This window comes from Trichomycterus rosablanca, chromosome 20 (genome assembly GCF_030014385.1).
Source record: "Trichomycterus rosablanca isolate fTriRos1 chromosome 20, fTriRos1.hap1, whole genome shotgun sequence".
In the NCBI taxonomy this organism is placed as follows: domain Eukaryota; kingdom Metazoa; phylum Chordata; class Actinopteri; order Siluriformes; family Trichomycteridae; genus Trichomycterus; species Trichomycterus rosablanca.
The window spans coordinates 16,601,746-16,627,179 of record NC_086007.1 but is presented as its reverse complement, the minus strand read 5'-3'; the positions used below and the strand labels follow the sequence as shown (position 1 = coordinate 16,627,179).

Here is a 25,434-nt window from a genome sequence, read left to right as displayed (position 1 = left end):
TAAGGCTGTTTAATACCTCAGATTAGTATGAATAGTGTACAATTGCATTCAACAAAACATGTAGAAAATACCTGCTATCAGAGCAATGTAAAAAAATGCTTTGGCTGACACAGAAACAAACACCAAAAGTGTTGAGTGTCATCATACTTTGAAGGTACAGTGACACAAAGAATTATCTTTATTTTGACTAAATATTTAAAGTTAAGGTGTTATTTGTTTATTTCAACTCTCAAACCTCTGAAGTCGACGTTTACGCAATTCTTCCACAGAGGGATTAGATGTTACACCGGGTCTGTAAGATAGCCTGGTGTGATTAGAGCGCCCTGTAACACATTTAAACATGTGGTAGGTTATTTTTCTTTGTATTGGTGGCAGCTACAACAAACTTAGAAGTATATGTAGCATTTAAAGAAATCAATAAATAAATGAAATTTTTATTTTATATTTTAGGGCAAAGCAGTTAAGGTAAAGCAGTAAATAAATTAATAAACTTAATTTTTAATAATTCAACAGTTTTATTGCAACAAATGTACAAACAAATCAGATACCAGTACAGTACCTATTATAAGAACCAGCAAGAATTAAACAAATTTATGTTTTTGTGGACTGTAACAGCTGTTGACAATTTTTCCTAGTAAATAAAGTGTTCATTTTCTTCTCTTCTTTTGCAGGTCCGGTAATAATTACTGACATTTACTGAAAGTGTAATTCTTACAATTAAACATTAATAAACACAAATGCTTATAAGAAAGCCTGATGAAATGTTTTATTTCTTTGATTCAATGTAACACATTTATCTATTAACACCACAGTTCAATACAATCACTTAATGCTTAACAGGACACAGTTCTTCCAATATGTGGTGAAAGATGCCAGCATTCCACCTTTCCTTGAGTAAACATGTTTTTTGCAGCCCTCTTGTTAAGGTAATAGACTGATAATAACACTTCAAAAGTACAACACTGACTGAGCTACTGGAGAGGTTGCTGCTCACGACAGCACCTAAAGTGTGCAGCGAGTGTATACAGTGTATCACAAAAGTGAGTACACCCCTCACATTTCTGCAGATATTTAAGTATATCTTTTCATGGGACAACACTGACAAAATGACACTTTGACACAATGAAAAGTAGTCTGTGTGCAGCTTATATAACAGTGTAAATTTATTCTTCCCTCAAAATAACTCAATATACAGCCATTAATGTCTAAACCACCGGCAACAAAAGTGAGTACACCCCTTAGTGAAAGTTCCTGAAGTGTCAATATTTTGTGTGGCCACCATTATTTCCCAGAACTGCCTTAACTCTCCTGGGCATGGAGTTTACCAGAGCTTCACAGGTTGCCACTGGAATGCTTTTCCACTCCTCCATGACGACATCACGGAGCTGGCGGATATTCGAGACTTTGCGCTCCTCCACCTTCCGCTTGAGGATGCCCCAAAGATGTTCTATTGGGTTTAGGTCTGGAGACATGCTTGGCCAGTCCATCACCTTTACCCTCAGCCTCTTCAATAAAGCAGTGGTCGTGTTAGAGGTGTGTTTGGGGTCATTATCATGCTGGAACACTGCCCTGCGACCCAGTTTCCAGAGGGAGGGGATCATGCTCTGCTTCAGTATTTCACAGTGCATATTGGAGTTCATGTGTCCCTCAATGAAATGTAACTCCCCAACACCTGCTGCACTCATGCCATGGCATTCCCACCACCATGCTTGACTGTAGGCATGACACACTTATCTTTGTACTCCTCACCTGATTGCCGCCACACATGCTTGAGACCATCTGAACCAAACAAATTAATCTTGGTCTCATCAGACCATAGGACATGGTTCCAGTAATCCATGTCCTTTGTTGACATGTCTTCAGCAAACTGTTTGCGGGCTTTCTTGTGTAGAGACTTCAGAAGAGGCTTCCTTCTGGGGTGACAGCCATGCAGACCAATTTGATGTAGTGTGCGGCGTATGGTCTGAGCACTGACAGGCTGACCCCGGACCTTTTCAATCTCTGCAGCAATGCTGACAGCACTCCTGCGCCTATCTTTCAAAGACAGCAGTTGGATGTGACGCTGAGCACGTGCACTCAGCTTCTTTGGACGACCAATGCGAGGTCTGTTCTGAGTGGACCCTGCTCTTTTAAAATGCTGGATGATCTTGGCCACTGTGCTGCAGCTCAGTTTCAGGGTGTTGGCAATCTTCTTGTAGCCTTGGCCATCTTCATGTAGCGCAACAATTCGTCTTTTAAGATTCTCAGAGAGTTCTTTGCCATGAGGTGCCATGTTGGAACTTTCAGTGACCAGTATGAGAGAGTGTGAGAGCTGTACTACTAAATTGAACACACCTGCTCCCTATGCACACCTGAGACCTAGTAACACTAACAAATCACATGACATTTTGGAGGGAAAATGACAAGCAGTGCTCAATTTGGACATTTAGGGGTGTAGTCTCTTAGGGGTGTACTCACTTTTGTTGCCGGTGGTTTAGACATTAATGGCTGTATATTGAGTTATTTTGAGGGAAGAATAAATTTACACTGTTATATAAGCTGCACACAGAGTACTTTTCATTGTGTCAAAGTGTCATTTTGTCAGTGTTGTCCCATGAAAAGATATACTTAAATATCTGCAGAAATGTGAGGGGTGTACTCACTTTTGTGATACACTGTAGCTAACATTAGGAAAGGTGGATTAGTGGGTTGTTAAGTAAAAAAATCTATGTGTCTTCAGTCGTGTAAGCTGGTCAAAGGCTTTGCATTGGCATTTAAATTACATCATACATGGAACATGGTCGGGTTTGTGGTGGTACTCTTGGCATAACACATTATATATAAAAGAGGATGTTTGAACTTACTCATATTATTCATATAACATTGTAAAATACTGAATATTTACAGTAACAAAATACCTTGATGGGTAGCACAAATTATGATGTCTTGTTAAAGTGTTAAAACGGTTTAGATATTAGATATATTGCCAAAAGTAGTCACTCGCCCATCTAAATCACTGAATTCAGGTGTTCCAATCACTTCCATGGCCACAGGTGTATAAAACCAAGCACCTAAGGCATGCAGACTGCTTCTACAAACATTTGTGAAAGAATGGGTCGCTCTCAGGAGCTCAGTGAATTCCAGCGTGGTAGCGTGATAGGATGCCACCTGTGCAACAAGTCCAGTCATGAAATTTTCTTGCTACTAAATATTCCACAGTTTTATTATAACAAAGTGGAAGCGATTGGGAACGACAGCAACTCAGCCACAAAGTGGTAGGCCACGTAAAATGACAGAGGTTGGCAACTTTCTGCAGAGTCAATCGCTACAGACATATAGCTGAAGAACAGAGTGTAGAGAGCTTCTTGGAATGGGTTTCCATGGCCGAGCAGCTGCATCCAAGCCTTACATCACCAAGCGCAATGTAAAGCGTCGGATGCAGTGGTGTAGAGCCGCCGGACTCTAGAGCAGTGGAGGCGTGTTCTCTGGAGTGACGAATCACGCTTCTCCGTCTGCCAATCCGATGGACGAGTCTGGGTTTGCCGGTTGCCAGGAGAACGGTACTTGTCTGACTGCATTGTGCCAAGTGTAAAGTTTGGTGGAGGGGGGATTATGGTGTGGGGTTGTATTTCAGGAGGCTCAACCCCTTAGTTCCAGTGAAAGGAACTCTTAATGCTTCAGCATGCCAAGAGATTTTGGACAATTTCATGCTACCAACTTTGTGGGAACAGTTTGGGGATGGCCCTGTTCCAACATGACTGCACACCAGTGCACAAAGCAAGGTCCATAAAGACATGGATAAACTTCACTGGCCTGCACAAAGTCCTGACCTCAACCCGATAGAACACCTTTGGGATGAATTAGAGCAGAGACTGTGAGCCAGGCCTTCTCTTCCAACATCAGTGTCTGACCTCACAAATGCGCTTCTGGAAGAATGGTCAAAAATTCCCATATACACACCCCTAACCCTTGCGGAAAGCCTTCCCAGAAGAGTTGAAGCTGTTATAGCTGCAAAGGGTGGGCCAACATCATATTAAACCCTATGGATTAAGAATGGGACGTCACTCAAGTTCATATGCGTGTGAAGGCAGACGAGCGAATACTTTTGGCAATATAGTGTATATAACTATTTAAACCACAATTCTTATATTTACTGATTATTTCATCTGTAGCTTTTAACCGTTACACTCACCTTGGTCTTGCAGACTGGCATGAATAGCTGCCTCATACTGCTCCTCCTCCAATAAACCAGATGTGTAAGGGTGTGAAGAAAGCCCGCTTGTCCCATAGGAACTCTGTCTGTAGGTTGAATTATTTAGTGTGAATGGCATTCTGTATTCACTGTAACCTGCAGAAAATAAATTCAAGAGTAAATTATATGTCTTAGATTGTACAAATACTGTCATGGCACAAACAAATAGAGAAGTCATACTATATTTTATTGCTCTTTTACACAACACTATAAATATCTCACTATACTGCTATAAAATATACACCGACCAGGCAAAACATTATGACCACTGCCAGGTGAAGTGAATAACACTGATTATCTCTTCATCACGGCCTGTTAGTGGGTGGGATATATTAAGCAGCAAGTTAACATTTTATCCTTAAAGTTGATGTGTTAGAAGCAGGACAAATTGACAAGCGTAAGGATTTGAGCGAGTTTGACCAAATTGTGATGGCTAGACGACAGAGCAGAGCATCTCCAAAACTGCAGCTCTTGTAGGGTGTTCCCAGTCTGCAGTGGCCAGTACCTGTAAAGTGGTCCAAGGAAGGAACAGTGGTAAACCGGCGACAGGGTCATGGGCAGCCAAGGCTCATTAATGCACGTGGGGAGCGAAGGCTGGCCCGTGTGTTCTGATTAAAGAGACGAGCTATAGCTCAAATTGCTGAAGAACTTAATGCTGGTTCTGATAGAAGGTGTCAGAATACACAGTGCATCACATTTTGTTCCGTATGGGGCTGCAAATCCGCAGACCAGTGAGGGTGCCCATGCTGACCCCTGTCCACCGCCGAAAGCGCCAACAATGAGCATCGGAACTGGACTACGGAGCAATGGAAGAAGGTAGCCTGGTCTGATAAATCATGTTTTCTTTTACATCACGTGAATGTCCACATGGCACCAGGATGTACTATGGGATGAAGGCAAGCCGGCAGAAGCAGTGTGATGCTTTGGGCAATGTGTTCTGCTGGGAAACCTTGGGTCCTACCATCCATGTAGATGTTACTTTGACAAGTACCACCTACCTAAGCATTTTTGCAGACCATGTACACCCTTTCATGGAAGCTGTATTCCCTGATGGCTGTGGCAGGATAATGCTCCCTGCCATAATGCAAAAATGGTTCAGAAAATGTTTGAAGAGCACAACAACAAGTTTGAGGCATTGGCTTGGCATCTAAACTACACAGCTCTCATTCCAATTAAACATCTGTGGGATGTGCTGGACAAACCATGGAGTCCAATCCAAGTCCAATCCATGGAGGCCCCACCTCGCAACTTACAGGAGTTAAAGGATCTGCTGCTAACCTGCTGCCAGATACCACAGCACACCTTCAGGGGTCTAGAGTCCATGCCTCGATGGGTCAGGGCTGTTTTGGCAGCAAAAGGGAGACCAATACAATATTAGAAAGGTGGTCATAATAGATAGATAGATAGATAGATTCAACTTTATTGTCATTGCTTAGTACAGGTACAAGGCAACGAAATGTAGTTAGCATCTACCAGAAGTGCAAATAGTAGCATTGTGCAAAAAGACAGAGAATATTAGTAACATATACCTATGATTAATATGAATATAGAGTTATAACTATAGCTAGTTACATATATGAAATTATATCTATGTACATATTACTATATACATAATAGCAATAATAACAATAAGCATATTAGTAAAAAATGAATATGTATAATAATAATAATAATAATAATAACAGTAATAATAAGATTAGTTAGGTATATATTAGTAATAACAGTACTGGGATAAAGGATGTGTAAATAATAACTATACAGCTGTAACTATAACTATATAAGGATGGTGAAAAAAATAACTATAACTATACATATATATGTATAACAGTTGTGTAAAGTGCAGGTGCAATGATAAATAATTACGACAGTCCAGCGTGCAGTCCGGGGTGATGTTAAAGTGCAGGTGCAACTTGTGCAATGAGAAATGTGCAATGATAAATAACAACACAACAGTCCAGTGTGTAATCCAAACAGTGCAATGATAAATAATAAATAATAGGTCCAGTGTTCAGTTCAGAATGTCCAGAATGTGTGTTAACGGCGAATAGTGGTGTTCAATAAAGTTATTGAGGTGGGAAAAAAACTGTTTTTTAACCGACTGGTCCTAATGTTATGCCTAATCTGTGTACAATACATTAAACACATCAAGTTTATCAGTTTAAAAATGTAAATGCTTATGTAGTAATTTTGTAGTTTAATAATACACAGTGTAAAGTTAGTAAAAATAATAGATGGGTTTTCCAGGTTTTTTCCCCCCATTTTTTATACGTGAACACCCAAACCTGAACTTGCTGGACACCCTATTTCAAAACCATGGGCATTGCAAGTAAAACAAACCTCCAATTTGTCTGTGAAGTCTTTCCAGAAGATTTTAAAATGTCTTAAAAGGTCTTGTACTGATATTGGACAAAGTAGTGTGGATTGCAATTAACTTTTCAAATTATCCCATCCCATCCCATCCAAGACGTTTAATGGGCTTACGGTCAAGGCTCACTGGAGGTCCTCCATACCACACTCAAACTAAGTCTGTACGGCCATTTTATTTGTTCCTAATTTATTAATAATCTACTGTTTAATAAAACCAATTATAAAAATACATATCAGTATCAGTTTTATAGTAGCACGTTTAATATCTACTTATTTAGGGACAAAATATATTTATTGGGATTATGATTTGATGAACACCACTTAATAAATAAACCTGAGATAATTAATAATAAATTTTACGTAAAGTGCTCAAATTATTTGCTACATGGGGATAATAGCTTTTTGATAATTAAAAACATCATCTTTTGCTCGGTTTAGGTAAAAGTATTATTGTGAATATGATTGAGAATATGCAAGTTAATATGATTGACACAGTATTATAAACCCTAAAAAAATACATGCACGCACCTGAACATGTCTTCATGAGTGTTTTGAGGGGACCCTTGGTGTACAACAGCCCAACTAAAATACCAGCTAGATGGCCAAGGAACGAGGTCCTGCATAAAACAACAAATACTATTAACAAGCTTCTAGTCTCCACCTGCATTTGTACTGGGGCATAACAAGAGTGAAATATTTACAGAATATTTCATTTTATAACGGTTCCGCCAGTACAGTCAGCCGCCAGCAGGGGGCCTGGGCGGCGCAGGGGAAGAACTGGTGGAGTGGAGCTTCAGAACTCCAACCCCCAGAATCCCCAACGACAATCAGTGCCAACCAGGCTCAGCTGTGCGGCACTGCATTTAAACCCGGCGTCAAACAGCAGCCGGCGTCGCACCGTTAAATCAGTGCTACCGGTAAAAAGGGTATTTGTAAGACAGAGAAGAATAGAAGAGAGAAAAGTAGAAAAGAAAGAAAACAAAAACAAAGAAAAGAAAGGAAAGGGAAAGAAAAGCACAGAAATTAATAGAAAATTAATAGAAAATTAATAGAAAAGTAAAGGGAGGTTATTGAGCTGCACAAGAGTGAAGTTCAGTCCTCCACTTTCGTTACGTTTGTTTCATGTTTCACAAGCACAATATATTTTTCGAAAGAGAAAAAAGACGTTTCTTCACGGGAGCGTGGGGAAGAGTTTGAGTACTTTTGTTTAAGTTTTGAAAAAACTTTCCTTTGTTTGAGTACGCGATACCGGCGTCTCCTTTGTTTGTCTCTCCTTTGTTTTATAGCGGTTTATCCCTCTCCTCCGTGTCCCACTCAGTGGCGCGTTAAGAAAGCACAGCGCTATAGCGCTAGAAGTCGGAGGTTCGAATCCGACAAAAGCCAAAACACACAACGAGTTCTAAAATCAAATTATTTATTTATTGTACTTTTTAACACGTATCCAACCATAAACTTATATTGATTACTCTGTATTTTGTTGAAATAACCACACACATTAAAAGACATTCTGCGCTTGGGTCCACCACCTCACCCACTCCCCGTAACACATTTACAATATTTTGCCATTTTTCACAATAAGTAGGTAAGTTGCTAACACATGATGGTATACATGATTGACTTTATTCATTGCTAATGAAACTGAGTTTTTTTTTAATGCTCAATCATATATGTTTTTATGCTCAGTTTGTTTGATCCCACAGAGCACAAATGAGTAGTCTAAGAAACAATGCCATACTGACTTGGACATCACCCAGCATAATAAATTTTTGCTGTACCCACTGTTAAAGATAGGGTGGTCATTGAGAAGTGACCACCCTTTTTGCGCATCAAAACACTTAGTATGGAGAGTAGACACAATAAAGCACAAGAAAGAGAAAATGCAGCAACCAGAGAAAGAAGATGCAGGGAAGCATAAAAGCTAAACATTAAACCTTATGCCAAGATGAGACATAGGAATGGCAAGTTATCAGTACCAGATACTGAACTGGAGAGACTGAACATCAGCATTTACAGGTTGTCTGAGGCTAAGTGGTCAGGCACTGGACGTTGAATAAAAACACACAGTGCTGTTCTAAAGCAAAGAGGGTCAAAACCATAATGTAGTTGCTGTCTGGGCTCAAGTAAATGTTGCTACAATGCCTAACATCAGATCAGCCACAAAGCCAAGAGATATGAGTACTATCCTGTGTTGTGCACCAACGTCTGATAACAACATGAAGAGATTAACCAATTCTACAAGAAGATTGAACGTGTTCTTGCAGTGACTTCAAAGCAGAACCTATTTGTGATCACTGATGATTTCAGTGCAGGAATAAGAGAAAATGCAAAAAAAGTCAATAAAGTCCTTGGCAAATATGGTCATGGTAAGAGAAACAATAGGTGTCAGACACTGGATTTCAGTATTGAACACAAGTTGGGTATCACCAACACCAACACAACAAGCACATAAAAAAGTCCAAATCAAGAGAGCCAGTAATCAGTCAAGTGTTCAATAATCCATGCACATGGCTCTGATCACAATCTTGTGATGTTGACAAAGTAGCACAGTTTTAAAAGTAAGTAAAATTAGGAAGAAATTACCAGTTCAAGCACCAATACCAATTGAAGGTTGGCAACAGATTTAAAGGGCTAGAGAGACTTTAGAAACTACACACACCAGATGGACTATGGCAGCAGGTAGAGGATACCATGCTAAAAAGCTGCTAAGAAAATAATACAGAAAAACTGCCACAAATGCAGAAGTGGATTTCCAGAGACGTTTTGAGTGGTTAAGAAAGAAGCCTAATGCAAAAGTCCCCCAGTAAATACAGAAAACTTTAATGTGAAGTGGAGATGCTCAGAAAAGATAAACCAGTTGGATACCTTATGCAGTGAGCTGGAAGATAATGCAAAGAAATTCAGCATCAGACCTAGTATCTCAACAAATCATTCCAGCCTCAAACTACATCCATCAAGGATAAAAAACATGTTAAACCAGAGAAAAAACTACTCTGAAAAACTGTATAGTGGTAAAAAGAAAAACATACCAATTCAAGAAAAGGATCCGACACTAGGATGTAGGAAAATATCAGAAACTGGCTAAGTGAAATGCACCTGGTCAAGATGACTTAGCAGTCGAACTGCTCAGATTATTCTTATTAACAAGCTGCATAAGGTCTACAGGAATGTCGGGTGACTGAGATCTGGACAGAAGAATGGACACAGTCAGCCATCATTCCTCTGCCCAAAAAAGGTGATTTGCTCCAACGTATAAACTACAGGACCATCGCATTGGTCTCAGATCCTAGCAAGATAATGATCTTGAAAAGAATGCAAACCAAGTTCAAATAAGAGATTACCCAAGAACAAACTGGATTGAGGCCAACAACACACATGATCAGATCACAAACCTCCAGATCATTGAGAAAGCAAGATATTGTAACCAGGCACTTTGTGTTTTATTGATTTTACATTCAACACAGTACAGCATTACCAATTATGAATAATCATGCACCTGGTCAAAAGACTAACAAATGTGTTGTCCAGACAGCTTTTTTTTTAACATCCTTGTGATGAGGAAGGTGTTACAAGGATATGCCAGAGGATTCGGAATTGGTGGAAAAACCATTAGCAATACCAGGTATGATGACCTTGTATTACTGATCACATCACCAGAAGAACTACAAAAGCTGGTGTATCAGGCTGCATCAAATAATAACTTGAACCTCTATTACAAAAAGAGAAAGTTTTATATCAATTCACATACAGCACATACTGTAATGGCCCATACTTGGATACGTGGATATCCACATTCAAATTTTGACAAGGCATACATGGCCAACATTTTACCAACTACTTCACCACGATGGCACCAAGTATGGCTGCTGTGTAGCTCTCTCACTCAAATTTTTGTAAATTGTATGCATGTTACTTTTTGAACTGAATGTTACTTAAACCTTTATCTATGTAAGACAAACACTTCTAGACATTAGATTGTTCAGTAGGGATGTAAAGATACACTCTACCCATGATGCAATGCTGGGTTCACTGTATTTGTGCTTATCTAAATAATGAATGCTCTTTTACTTCTGAGGTATGCAAAACTTTTGAAATTTTAAAACAAATCCCACATTATATAAATAAATGAATAATACAAATAAAGAAAAGATCTTCACATAAATAAACTATGGCTTTGCCTAATATTTGCACACTGTTTTTGTTTTGTCCATTATCTTTCTTGAGAAAGCCAAAATGCTGCCACACTTCTGATTTGAAAGAGGAGGGGGCATCCTCAAGTTCCACATCTTTACCTGCCAGTCACTGTACTAAAACAGTGTAGTGGCAGGGTTGCCAGGTCCACAACCTTTAAATTTTCACCCATTTTAAATTAAGCCCAATTAGGCTGGAAAACCCAGAACCTGGCAACTCTGTGTAGTAAAGTCAACCAGGCGAGGTGGACAGCACCAGTGCACTCTGCTGTTAAAATAAATATCGATTTATTTTACATCTAAATCGATCTGAGTGGTGGCTCCCTATTGTTTAGCACTCACCACATTCTGGACTTTGAGTTTCTTAACACTGACCTACTGATTGCAAACACCAAAGGCCTCCACACATCTGGGCCGCCCAGCCAAGAAAGTAGCAAAGGCGCTGTAGAAGGGGATGCAGAGCAGTCATCTTGATGAGGCTGAGACGTCATGCTAACCACCCTCCACTTCCCAACATACTACTGTTAAAATGTACAATCCTTAGAAAACATGCTCAACAAACTCAGGGCACAGATCTATTTCCAGCAAGAGACAAGGAATTGTTGTATAATCTGCCTTACAGAAATGTGGATGTCTGCAGAGTTTAAGCTTAAGAAATTAAGCCATTAAGCCTGTGAAGTTCTCTCCTCTACCCTCTTTACAAGAATTATTAATCATGCGACGTCTGATTTTAATTTCACCACAGACAGCACTTTCAGGATTAGCAGACAGGAAACGGCTAGTTTATCCATGGTTGGGATTCATGGATCTCAGGATGAAGGAAAAATCAAAAGCAGGATCTTAAGCAGGCTCAATCCACATTCTGAGAGGGTCAGCTGCATTAAGTTCTCCTGTGTTTATATCACAGAGGATCTTTCATGGACAGAACACACCACATGGGGGGTAAAGAGGGCACAACAGCACCTTTTCCACCTTAGAACCCTGGTATTGGATACTGCACCACTCCCGAGAGTAAAGCTCTGCAGAAAGTGGTACCACTGCCTGAGGAAGATTGCAAAGGAATTTACCCACCCAAGTTACTGCCTGGTCTCACAGATGCCGAGTGGCAGGAGGTACAGAAGCACCAAGTCAGGAACCAGCTGTTTTTTTTTATACAGGCCATCAGACTATTGAACAGTAAGGACCATCATTTCAATAAACCACAAACATGATAATCCCCATAATCAATCCATGCACATGTATAATAATGTCTTGCACAGCTTCTATCCATATCTGCACATTTTTACTTACTTTTTACTCTTACTTTTTAGTTTGTTGTGGATTTATCCATGTTTATAGGTGTTTTTTGCCCTAAACCCCATAAAAGCGCTGTAGGATGTAAGTACGCTAGCCCACTACTGCTGAGATCTGGGGATCCAGGGCTCAATTCTCAGCTGCTCTGGCAACTAAAAGGGCACGATTGGTTAATGTTCGGAAAAGGGGGGTGGAGGTGTTGGGAGGTGGTTTAAACAGCCTAGCTATTGCTGTCATATTCAGTAATGGTTTCAAACCCGGATACAAATAGGAGGGTTTTGTCTGGAAGGGCATCTGGCGTACAAGCTGTGCCGGATAGTCTGGTATGCAGACCAGATCCACTGTGGTGACCCCTAAATACTGGATGTTTCCTTTTAATAAATGTATTTAATGAATATACTGTATCTCAAATATTTAAAACATCTCCCCAGGCCTAGTGTATCAGACTTACCCGGGGTTCATGAGGTGAATAAGGACTAGCTCCACCCAGCAGGCATAGCAATTTGCTACACGCAGGCCCATGATGTATTTGACTCCACTTGGATTATAATAATTGTTTACAACTTTGAGCCCAAACAGGACACCTGCAACAGATGGTAATAAAAACATGTTTTAAGACTCTTTGTTAGACATTAAGCTTAATTAAGAATTGACAACTTAGAAGTGTATTTGTTAACAGTGAATACGTGTCCAGTTTAAAGTTTTCAACTGTAAAATCGCACACAGCATCAGATTTACTAGAATCCTTGGTTAAAAAAAAATTCACTAGATTACACAAATTCTTGACAAAGATATTTTAATAACTTTTTACCAAAAGGTATCAATAATTCTGGTGCTAACAGTATTTAATGAATAAATATTAGCTTACAGCAAATATAGCAAACATGCACTTACTGACCCGAGAACCCGACAGCACAGGGAATGTTATAAGATTGATCATCCATAAGCCATGACAGCCCCGCTTCTAGGAGCAAGTAGACCAATCCAGTGAGCAGAGAGAAAACAGCCAAGAGGAAGGCAAACCAGGAGCTGCTAAGTCTGTGTTCTAGCTTGACACCCTTCCAGAGAAAGGAGACCATGTTGAAGTAGAGATGCCAGTCATCAACATGGTGGAATGGGGAGAACAAAAGACGACGCCAGTCTCCATACGTATATGCCTGCTGCACACTTATACATGCCTGAAGACATGCACATGTCAAATCAGTAGAAGTTTATAAAAAAAGTGTTTCCATCTTCAGCTCCATTCCAACTATTTAAACTTTCTATTGTAGGATTTGTTTTATAAAACACATTTACATTATTGGCATTTAATAGACACTTTTATCCAAAGCGACTTAAAGTATACAATCTAAGCAACTGAGGGTTAAGGGCCTTGTTTAAGGTGACAACAGTGGCTACATGGCAGTGGTGGGGTTTGAACCAGCAATCTGATGCTTACTAGTCCAGTACTTTAACCGCTAGGCAACAACACAAACAAACCAGCTGACTTTTCCATCAAAACAAAATATGAGATCCACAGTAATTCATATGCTTAAACAAAATCTTTACACTGGAGCTATAATGTTTACATAAAATTAAAACAACATTTAACTTCTGATAAAATAGTAAGATCTTTATTTACTTGCAGGCAGTGTTAAATACAAGTGATAAATTTGGTGTTTTAATTACTGTAATGCTCTTTAATGTTCTATTTACATTCAAGCTTCCAACATTAGCTTAATCAATATACTGGCTGGTAATGTAGCCCTACCTGTAAAAGTGGCTTTGCAGGAAACAAGAAGAGGTACACATTGAAGCCTAAAGTTACTAATGTTATAGGTGGAATGTTGTCTAGGCCAAGTTGTAACACCTGCGAGGCCAGCAAGAACAGGCCAATATTAAAGCCTCGCTGTCTGTTATGCATCTGAAAAACACAAGAATTAAGATTACAAATGTTGACCAATAAAACACAATAATACAGAACTGATGTGTTAGTTCTGGATTCCAATGCAAATCCACTGTATTATTGTGTATAGTGCATTTGCTGAGTATCTTCCCTAACCCTTACACAGGGCACACCTCCGGATGCATGCATATACAAACACTAAAAAGACAATGCTCACACCCATAAAAAACAACGGAAACTATGCTTACCAGAGATAAGTAATAAAGGAAGGTAACATTTTACAATGAAAATTTGAATGTAGAAATGTACAGTGTTTTAGGATAGCAAGTACCTAAACAGTTTCAATTAGGAACAAAAGTTTTACGTTAAATAACTACTTCTTTTAGTACTTTAGTACTTCTCACCTTCACAGACACAACCAGAAAATTATACATGTAAAATGTAATGGTGAGTGCTCTCAATTTCTTTAATTTTGCTTAGTTACATGGGATTGTGTTACTAAATTATCTTGGTACTACCAATATAACCAAATAGTCAATACTATTGACATCCCTATTAAATATCACCAGATTAATATCACTTACCCTTATTTCTTGACACTTTATTTAATGGATGATCTTTTTCTCTAAAATAATTTCCTACTAGGGACCTCTGGTTAAGCAAAAGGATGGAGTAGGCATGTTTATAAAAAAAAAGATTTCAAAGGCTGACGCAACCAGTGGGCCAAGCGATGAGCTTAATATGGCGACACTTGCCACTCTGCTTGACAAACATCACATTTCCAACATAAGGACAAAATTATGTGTAAAGCCCGGAGTAAACAGGTCACCATAATATAAAGGTAACCTGATTGCTATTTATGAACATTATATTCCCAAAGTAGTCGAACAGAGGGTTTAGTATCAAGATGTGCTTGCGGCCTTCTACAACTTAGGCCTCAAACCAGTGCTTCTGTTCCTTGTGAAGCTCTCTGTGACTAATAGGGTCGGTGCTAGAAAGAGATTTTCTTCATTGGAGAAAAAGTAAGTTTGCAAATTTGCCAAATCTCTGGAGTACCCCTGAGTAAAGGAATAATGATGGACACTGTTTTATGTGATAGAAATAGCAAAACTGCTTTTAAGGCCCACACATTTTTTAAATCAGCAGCGACTATAGGGCCTGGGAGATCGGCATGCTATCTGCGTCTTAAAGGACGATTCGTCTATTTTTAATGTTTGGGAGTTTGTACACAAAAAGAACATATTTCTTTGCCTGTTTTCTGTCTTATTTGTACCTGCAACAAATGTATTTTAGTTTATTTTATGATGTTGGCCAAGCTTGCATATTTTACCAACAAACAAGTTCTCTAAATATTTTTTGAATGTTTTTCATACTCTTTTTGGGACACTATTTGTTTGTCAACTGAACATTTTTTCATGCTTATTGTTTTAAAGGGGGCTGAATATTGTGATGTATAAGGCAGACAGGGTCCTAAAGGTAATGCAGATGGCCGAGAGCTCCTTGCAACAAGCTAGGTAAGCTCATAAAATACTTCTACACCCAGAATAGGGTGTAGAAGCCCCCCCAGTAGATGTTAACTTTATCCCCAGCAAGCTTAGGACTTTGGAGATTTAACCCCCAATTCTTTTCTGACAACCAGGCTAAAGATTTTCTTGGAACACATATCACTTTATTCATCGATCTTAATGTTAATTCGTAAATAAGCAGCGACATCCGGTGGGAAGCATTAAAAGTTTTTATTTGAGGACAGATTTTATCACATTAAAAAACCGAGACATTCTGAATAAATGCAATTTTAAAAGAGCTATATCAGCTTGATACTAAATATGCTTCAGACCAATCCCCTACACTATATAAAAAGTGCACTTCAGCTACATTCATGACCTGTTGACTACTCTTTTGACTGAGACTACTAAAGAGAACTAATCAGCTATACTTTGAGCAGGGTGATAAAGCTGGGAAGCTGTTGGCAACTCGAGCACTCAGTGTTTTCAAGTCGAGCCAATAACTCAACAGCTTATATTCTTGTTAAGTGCATCAGACCAAGTTAGCAGATACACCGTTTACGAACGATGTTTTGTTAAACTGCAAAAAAGTCACATAGAATTTGAAGTAAGTCATAACCTATAAAATATAGAGTCAACTGTATTACATGCTAAGGCGCTCGGAACAGTGTATGAAGTACCGTAACCCAATGCCAGTATTACACGACGGTCACACCATCTGCACTTTAAAAAAGCTCGGCCACGCTACCAACACTGCATCTAAACCCTGTTTTGCGGTATCAAGGTTGCAGAGCGGTTGGGGGAAAAGCTGCTTGCGCTTTTAGTACTGAAATTGAAAATGGAAAGGAAATTAGTTTTACAGCTTAAAAAACATAACTTACTGAGTTCTGATGCACAAAAACAAAGTGTTTTACAAACTATATGTAGAACAATCTAAAATGGAGTGATTATTAAAAATATTTTAAAAATTACTTTTCTACCTACCATAATACATAATTCTGTTTTTACTTTGACAATATGACATGAAAAAGCAAATTTATGCAAATGGCTAGTTTTAAAATTTCATAAAATCAGTCAAAGCAAATGGTTATCAAATGACACCAATATATTCATGAAAAACAGCCAGAGACCCAAAGGTGATGTCCACCAGGGTGCGAACATCATCATCGTCGGAGTGAGTGCTGTTAAACTGTTTAACCAGACCGTCGCTTTGCAGATGTGGTGCGTGTCCTGACCACGCCATCCTCCTGAGCAACTGCGACTTGAAATTCTGCCACTGGTCGGTGTGCAACTCTTCCGGCAGTCTGAACCTGCGGGAAAAAGTTCCGCAACAGACAGTCAATGGTGGTCTGGGCTTTCTGGTCCAGAACAACGTACCCTCCTGGCCACTTGGAAAAATAATTAATACCAAGCAGAACATACGTTCCACCACAGCTCCGAACTGAAACGACTTCCGAGGTGTGGAGCAGCTGCCACACCTTGACATCCTGGACCGGCTAGCCCAGTGGCGGTAAATCTTACCACCTTGCTCCACTAAGCAATTATGCTGGGACCAGTATGCCTTTACCGTCAGTCAGTGAGAAATCACAGCCGACCATTCTGCCACTGGTTAGGCCCGTAACAGATCCTGTAGCACCAACAACTAAAAGTCAGGCAACTGAACCTCTTTCAACTAGTCCGAGTTGACATTCACCATTTCAGCCACAACATCTACCACAGCACACCTCTCAGCACAGCTCTGAGCATTGGCACACTCCTTTCTGGCATGGTCGTCGAGTAAGCGTGTCAGCATTGCTGTGCAACCGGCCATGTTGGATGTCAACAAATGGTGCTCTCACCTGCCTGCCTCTTCTGTGCACACCAGCCGAAGACCCTTCTGCCGCCCTAAGCATTTATGGCGCTGTTGTTTCCTCTCGGCTGGGAGGTACAACAATCTCGCTGATATATGGCCAAGTTTCCTACATCGCTAACAGACGAGCTTGTTTTATATATAAGATGGCAAACTTATGTAAAATAACTTTCAGGTTCTATATAGACAACTCTTTGATGACAAATTAAATAAGCAAATCAAATTTTTATCAAGTCACCACAGACTTAATCTTGTAGTGTATATATACGTATATATACAGTGTATCACAAAAGTGAGTACACCCCTCACATTTCTGCAGATATTTAAGTATATCTTTTCATGGGACAACACTGACAAAATGACACTTTGACACAATGAAAAGTAGTCTGTGTCCAGCTTATATAACAATGTAAATTTATTCTTCCCTCAAAATAACTCAATATACAGCCATTAATGTCTAAACCACCGGCAACAAAAGTGAGTACACCCCTAAGAGACTACACCCCTAAATGTCCAAATTGAGCACTGCTTGTCATTTTCCCTCCAAAATGTCATGTGACTCGCTAGTGTTACTAGGTCTCGGGTGTGCATAGGGAGCAGGTGTGTTCAATTTAGTAGTACAGCTCTCACACTCTCTCATACTGGTCACTGAAAGTTCCAACATGGCACCTCATGGCAAAGAACTCTCTGAGGATCTTAAAAGACGAATTGTTGCGCTACATGAAGATGGCCAAGGCTAAAAGAAGATTGCCAACACCCTGAAACTGAGCTGCAGCACAGTGGCCAAGATCATCTAGCGTTTTAAAAGAGCAGGGTCCACTCAGAACAGACCTCGCGTTGGTCGTCCAAAGAAGCTGAGTGCACGTGCTCAGCGTCACATCCAACTGCTGTCTTTGAAAGATAGGCGCAGGAGTGCTGTCAGCATTGCTGCAGAGATTGAAAAGGTGGGGGGTCAGCATGTCAGTGCTCAGACCATACGCCGCACACTACATCAAATTGGTCTGCATGGCTGTCACCCCAGAAGGAAGCTTCTTCTGAAGTCTCTACACAAGAAAGCCCGCAAACAGTTTGCTGAAGACATGTCAACAAAGGACATGGATAACTGGAACCATGTCCTATGGTCTGATGAGACCAAGATTAATTTGTTTGGTTCAGATGGTCTCAAGCATGTGTGGCGGCAATCAGGTGAGGAGTACAAAGATAAGTGTGTCATGCCTACAGTCAAGCATGGTGGTGGGAATGCCATGGTCTGGGGCTGCATGAGTGCAGCAGGTGTTGGGGAGTTACATTTCATTGAGGGACACATGAACTCCAATATGTACTGTGAAATACTGAAGCAAAGCATGATCCCCTCCCTCCGGAAACTGGGTCGCAGGGCAGTGTTCCAGCATGATAATGACCCCAAACACACCTCTAAGACGACCACTGCTTTATTGAAGAGGCTGAGGGTAAAGGTGATGGACTGGCCAAGCATGTCTCCAGACCTAAACCCAATAGAACATCTTTGGGGCATCCTCAAGCGGAAGGTGGAGGAGCGCAAAGTCTCGAATATCCGCCAGCTCCGTGATGTCGTCATGGAGGAGTGGAAAAGCATTCCAGTGGCAACCTGTGAAGCTCTGGTAAACTCCATGCCCAGGAGAGTTAATGCAGTTCTGGGAAATAATGGTGGCCACACAAAATATTGACACTTCAGGAACTTTCACTAAGGGGTGTACTCACTTTTGTTGCCGGTGGTTTAGACATTAATGGCTGTATATTGAGTTATTTTGAGGGAAGAATAAATTTACACTGTTATATAAGCTGCACACAGACTACTTTTCATTGTGTCAAAGTGTCATTTTGTCAGTGTTGTCCCATGAAAAGATATACTTAAATATCTGCAGAAATGTGAGGGGTGTACTCACTTTTGTGATACACTGTATATATATATATATATATATATATATATATATATATATATATATATATATATATATATATATATATATATATATATATATATATATATATATATTTGTGATACACTGTATATATATATATATATATATATATATATATATATATATATATATATATATATATATATATATATATATATATATACAGTGTATCACAAAAGTGAGTACACCCCTCACATTTCTGCAAATATTTTATTATATCTTTTCATGGGACAACACTATAGAAATAAAACTTGGATATAACTTAGAGTAGTCAGTGTGCAACTTGTATAGCAGTGTAGATTTACTGTCTTCTGAAAATAACTCAACACACAGCCATTAATGTCTAAATGGCTGGCAACATAAGTGAGTACACCCCACAGTGAATATGTCCAAATTGTGCCCAAAGTGTCAATATTTTGTGTGACCACCATTATTATCCAGCACTGCCTTAACCCTCCTGGGCATGGAATTCACCAGAGCTGCACAGGTTGCTACTGGAATCCTCTTCCACTCCTCCATGATGACATCACGGAGCTGGTGGATGTTAGACACCTTGAACTCCTCCACCTTCCACTTGAGGATGCGCCACAGGTGCTCAATTGGGTTTAATCCATCACCTTTACCTTCAGCTTCCTCAGCAAGGCAGTTGTCATCTTGGAGGTTGTGTTTGGGGTCGTTATCCTGTTGGAAAACTGCCATGAGGCCCAGTTTTCGAAGGGAGGGGATCATGCTCTGTTTCAGAATGTCACAGTACATGTTGGAATTCATGTTTCCCTCAATGAACTGCAGCTCCCCAGTGCCGGCAACACTCATGCAGCCCAAGACCATGATGCTACCACCTCCATGCTTGACTGTAGGCAAGATACAGTTGTCTTGGTACTTCTCACCAGGGCGCCGCCACACATGCTGGACACCATATGAGCCAAACAAGTTTATCTTGGTCTCGTCACACCACAGGGCATTCCAGTAATCCATGTTCTTGGACTGCTTGTCTTCAGCAAACTGTTTGCGGGCTTTCTTGTGCGTCAGCTTCCTTCTGGGATGACGACCATGCAGACCGAGTTGATGCAGTGTGCGGCGTATGGTCTGAGCACTGACAGGCTGACCTCCCACGTCTTCAACCTCTGCAGCAATGCTAACAGCACTCATGTGTCTATTTTTTAAAGCCAACCTCTGGATATGACGCCGAACACGTGGACTCAACTTCTTTGGTCGACCCTGGTGAAGCCTGTTCCGAGTGGAACCTGTCCTGGAAAACCACTGTATGACCTTGGCCACCATGCTGTAGCTCAGTTTCAGGATGTTAGCAATCTTCTTATAGCCCAGGCCATCTTTGTGGAGAGCAACAATTCTATTTCTCACATCCTCAGAGAGTTCTTTGCCATGAGGTGCCATGTTGAATATCCAGTGGCCAGTATGACAGAATTGTACCCAAAACACCAAATTTAACAGCCCTGCTCCCCATTTACACCTGGGACCTTGACACATGACACCAGGGAGGGACAACGACACATTTGGGCACAATTTGGACATGTTCACTGTGGGGTGTACTCACTTGTGTTGCCAGCTATTTAGACATTAATGGCTGTGTGTTGAGTTATTTTCAGAAGACAGTAAATCTACACTGCTATACAAGCTGTACACGGACTACTCTAAGTTATATCCAAGTTTCATGTCTATAGTGTTGTCCCATGAAAAGATATAATGAAATATTTGCAGAAATGTGAGGGGTGTACTCACTTTTGTGATACACTTATCACAAAAGTGAGTACACCCCTCACATTTCTGCAAATATTGGATATAACTTAGAGTAGTCAGTGTACAGCTTGTATAGCAGTGTAGATTTACTGTCTTCTGAAAATAACTCAACACACAGCCATTAATGTCTAAATAGCTGGCAACATAAGTGAGTACACCCCACAGTGAACATGTCCAAATTGTGCCCAAATGTGTTGTTGTCCCTCTCTGGTGTCATGTGTCAAGGTCCCAGGTGTAAATGGGCAGCAGGGCTGTTAAACTTCGGAAACTCAGAACAGGCTTCGCCAGGGTCGACCAAAGAAGTTGAGTCCACGTGTTCGGCGTCATATCCAGAGGTTGGCTTTAAAAAATAGACACATGAGTGCTGCCAGCATTGCTGCAGAGGTTGAAGACGTGGGAGGTCAGCCTGTCAGTGCTCAGACCATACGCCGCACACTGCATCAACTCGGTCTGCATGGTCGTCATCCCAGAAGGAAGCTGACGCACAAGAAAGCCCGCAAACAGTTTGCTGAAGACAAGTACAAGACAAGAACATGGATTACTGGAATGCCCTGTGGTCTGACGAGACCAAGATAAACTTGTTTGGCTCAGATGGTGTCCAGCATGTGTGGCGGCGCCCTGGTGAGAAGTACCAAGACAACTGTATCTTGCCTACAGTCAAGCATGGTGGTGGTAGCATCATGGTCTTGGGCTGCATGAGTGTTGCTGGCACTGGGGAGCTGCAGTTCATTGAGGGAAACATGAATTCCAACATGGACTGTGACATTCTGAAACAGAGCATGATCCCCTCCCTTCGAAAACTGGGCCTCATGGCAGTTTTCCAACAGGATAACGACCTCAAACACAACCTCCAAGATGACAACTGCCTTGCTGAGGAAGCTGAAGGTAAAGGTGATGGACTAAACCCAATTGAGCACCTGTGGCGCATCCTCAAGTGGAAGGTGGAGGAGTTCAAGGTGTCTAACATCCACCAGCTCTGTGATGTCATCATGGAGGAGTGGAAGAGGATTCCAGTAGCAACCTGTGCAGCTCTGGTGAATTCCATGCCCAGGAGGGTTAAGGCAGTGCTGGATAATAATGGTGGTCACACAAAATATTGACACTTTGGGCACAATTTGGACATGTTCACTGTGGGGTGTACTCACTTATGTTGCCAGCCATTTAGACATTAATGGCTGTGTGTTGAGTTATTTTCAGAAGACAGTAAATCTACACTGCTATACAAGTTGTACACTGACTACTCTAAGTTATATCCAAGTTTTATTTCTATAGTGTTGTCCCATGAAAAGATATAATGAAATATTTGCAGAAATGTGAGGGGTGTACTCACTTTTGTGATACACTGTATATTCAAGACTCTAATGTGGTGACTTGATAACAATTTGATTTGCTTATTTTATTTGTCATCAAAGAACTGGGCATACACTTTACATAAGTCTTCTTTTCTTTACTCCAAATTCCTAAAGTAAAAATGTCTAAAACTCACACAGTCAATTTTGAGTCAGTGAGTACAGTCAGTGTTCCTATTGTTAAGACCTTAGAGGTCATTGGTTTGGGTTTAGTTTTTTGTGTTTTTGTTCCCGTTTCTTCCGTTTCTCCCTGTCCATAATCTATAGGTTTTCATAGCACTTTCTGATTGCCTATGAGAGGGGAAGCTCCCGAGATAAAAGAGCTACCATGAGGACATGAAGAGGAGGCAGAATTGAAAGACTGTGGGCTGTTCAAGGGTTGTCTCACCTGGCTTTTCAGCCAGACCAATTATTGTTTGATTGTTTTGTTGTTCATTCGTTTGTTAACTATTTAGTTTGGACCTTATTCCGTAGAGGGTGAGTGCCATTTTGTTTAATTATTATGATCTCTGTTTATTCATTTAGGGAGTTAGGTTTATTATTGTTTTTTTTTTTTCCAGAGTTAGTTAGAGGGTTTCTAATTTTGCTGTTTTGTTTGTTGTGTTAGCCTTTGCTCACCCCTAACATTATTTTTGGGCCTAATTCATAGTTTATTCTCTATTGTGTTTGTAATTACTTTACTTCATAGTATGGATTATGATGCTGTAAATGCAGCTGTGTTGCGTGCATATGAGTTGGTTCCCAAAGGCTACAGACAGAAATTCCGAGCCCAAGTTAGGTCTTGTGCTCAAACATATGTAGAATTTGCTTGTGAGAAAGGTTACCCACTTGTAAAGTCACTACTTTTGATCAGTTCAAGGAACTGTTGCTAAAGGAACAGTTATGTTATTGGTTGATGCTGCTGTTTTAGATGACGAATTTGGTTGGCCTTTGCCCACCCCTGAAATAATTTTTTTAGATTTGCCATCTTATATTGAGTTTGGTCTGGTTGTTGGTATAGGCAATTTTATGTATGACTTTATTTATCATACCCCTTCATTTATCATATTCCTTCATTTATCATACCCCTTTATGTAATATTGTGAGTAACTCATTAAGTGAGTGATGCTAATTTTGTTTTGTTTTTTTACTTCAAAAACTATACAGATACAGAAAAACTATACAGAACTGAACACACACTTTACAAGTTTGTCATCCCATTAATCCAAATTCAACAGTAAAAAGGTCTGAAATGCATATCATCAATGTCAAAGTTACAAGAGAAGGTCTTCTTCAAGACTCTAGTGGGGTGACTTGATAACAATTTGATTTGCTTATTTTACTGGACTTAAAAAGTGGTCCAAACACAAATAGACAAAGTGCATTAGTCCACCATCCCATTCATCCAAATTCTTACAGTAAAAACATCTATAAAGCATATAATTAGTACACGAGTAAGTGTTCTTCAAAAACAGTCATTTGATAATTTAATAGGCTTATTTTATTTAAAAAAATTTGAATGAGCCATTTGCATAATTTTGCCATTTCATGGCATAAAAACATGGATTTAAGTAAAAATGTTAGAAATGTTAGAATTTTTAATTGTTAGAAATACATATAGGCTGTAACACTCCTTCTTTCTGGTACATTAGTGTACATCAAAATTCGGTAAGCTATGTTTATTAAGCTGTTAAACTAAATTATTTTCTATTTTTAAGCTCTTCTAAAAATAACACGCAGCCCCATTTAACGCTACGCACAGGGGTACCGTAAAACATGGTTTGGATGCGCACTAAAACTTTAAGTGCAGACGACGTGAACGCGGTAGTATTACGAGTACAGTATTTTTTTACTCGTAACTACATATATATAGTCAAATAATCATATATAGAATATAAAACCCATTTAGTCTTGTAATATCAAACATTTCTATATTCTGTTTTTACTCGAAAGATTTCCTCGACGTCCTATGTGCGTTCTTTAATGGGACTGACTAAACGCCGTCATATTAGACCGTTCAGAACAGAAGTTACATGCATTGCGAGGAACCTACCTTATTTCTGCACTGCTTTACCAGCCACTTGCATGCAGAGTAACTTGTATTTTAAGGGATAAAGAGGAATTAACGCTACGATGTGATCACTTTCACTTAATTCCATCTCCTAACTCTCACGCGGAAGTAACCGATCCAAAGCGTAGATCACGTGATTTAAAAAACCACGACGTTCTTTGCTTATGATCAGTCTTTTCGCGTGTAAATAGCGCGCGCAGCGTCACAACTATATGCATCATAAACATCCTTCTACTGTTAAACCAACTGGAAAGTAGTTAATATGGGTTATTATTCATTTTAGTTGGGGTTACTCCATACGGGCATTACAAGAGCTCAAATGTTTAGCGTTAGGCACTTTATTGATTAGATTTAAATGTAGTGATGTTTGCTCTATGAAGGCATAACATAACTGGGTTTACTGCATTAAGGTATTATAAAACTTTAAGTTGTTAGCATAGTAATTTTTATGTAATTGGTGGCACCACAGCAATAAATGTGTACACCATGGTGTATAAAGTAGTGTTTCAATCAATAACCATGTAACTATGTTATTAAACTATAATAAATAAACAGCTGTTTTTTAACAAGACAGCTAACAAATGCATTCATGGATGGGCGATTCTTTTACATCCCCGGGTTATAAATTAATGTTAGAAATACTCTGTTACAAAATAAATAGTGTATAAAAATCAGCATTTATTGTATCACCAAAAAAAAACCTGTGCACAAAAATCATTGTAATTGCCATTTTTTAAATGTGTTAAACATCAATATTTTGGCATTGTCCCCAACCCAGACTTTAAAACTTCTCTGCTCCTATAAAATGATTTAAAAAAGTGAATAATTCATTTAAAAATCACAATGTGTTTTTTATGGTAACTTGAAAAGACACAGAATGTATCATTTTTGTTCATATCTATCAGGGGCTCGTTCCTTAGGGCGATCGGGCAACGCACCACCAAGCGCGAAAGGGAAGAAATTTTTCTATCACATTCAACCAGTGTTAAACTAGGTGTGACGGTCTGTCTTGCCTCGGAA

The 25,434-nt window shown here is 39.8% G+C and overlaps 1 protein-coding gene across 1 annotated transcript; it reads right to left on the bottom strand.

Moving 5' to 3' along the window:
- Positions 1-128: 128 nt before the first annotated feature.
- On the bottom strand, positions 129-24,523 carry rhbdd1 (rhomboid domain containing 1). Its single transcript, XM_063016280.1, has 7 exons — positions 24,397-24,523; positions 13,829-13,981; positions 12,977-13,256; positions 12,530-12,662; positions 7,127-7,215; positions 4,172-4,327; positions 129-323 (listed from the first exon to the last, which is right to left on the bottom strand). The coding sequence occupies exons 2-7, from the start codon at positions 13,979-13,981 to the stop codon at positions 223-225; spliced, it is 912 nt and encodes a 303-aa protein (XP_062872350.1). The 5' UTR covers positions 24,397-24,523; the 3' UTR covers positions 129-222.
- Between the last annotated feature and the right edge of the window lie 911 nt (positions 24,524-25,434).

Coding starts and splice junctions, on each gene's coding strand:
- rhbdd1 (XM_063016280.1), bottom strand. CDS start 13,981: ATGCATAACAGACAGCGAGGCTTTAATATTGGCCTGTTCTTGCTGGCC. Junction 12,663..12,976: donor CTGTGCTGTCGGGTTCTCGG/GTCAGTAAGTGC, acceptor CATCTGTTGCAG/GTGTCCTGTTTGGGCTCAAA. Junction 324..4,171: donor TGCCAGTCTGCAAGACCAAG/GTGAGTGTAACG, acceptor AATGTGTTACAG/GGCGCTCTAATCACACCAGG.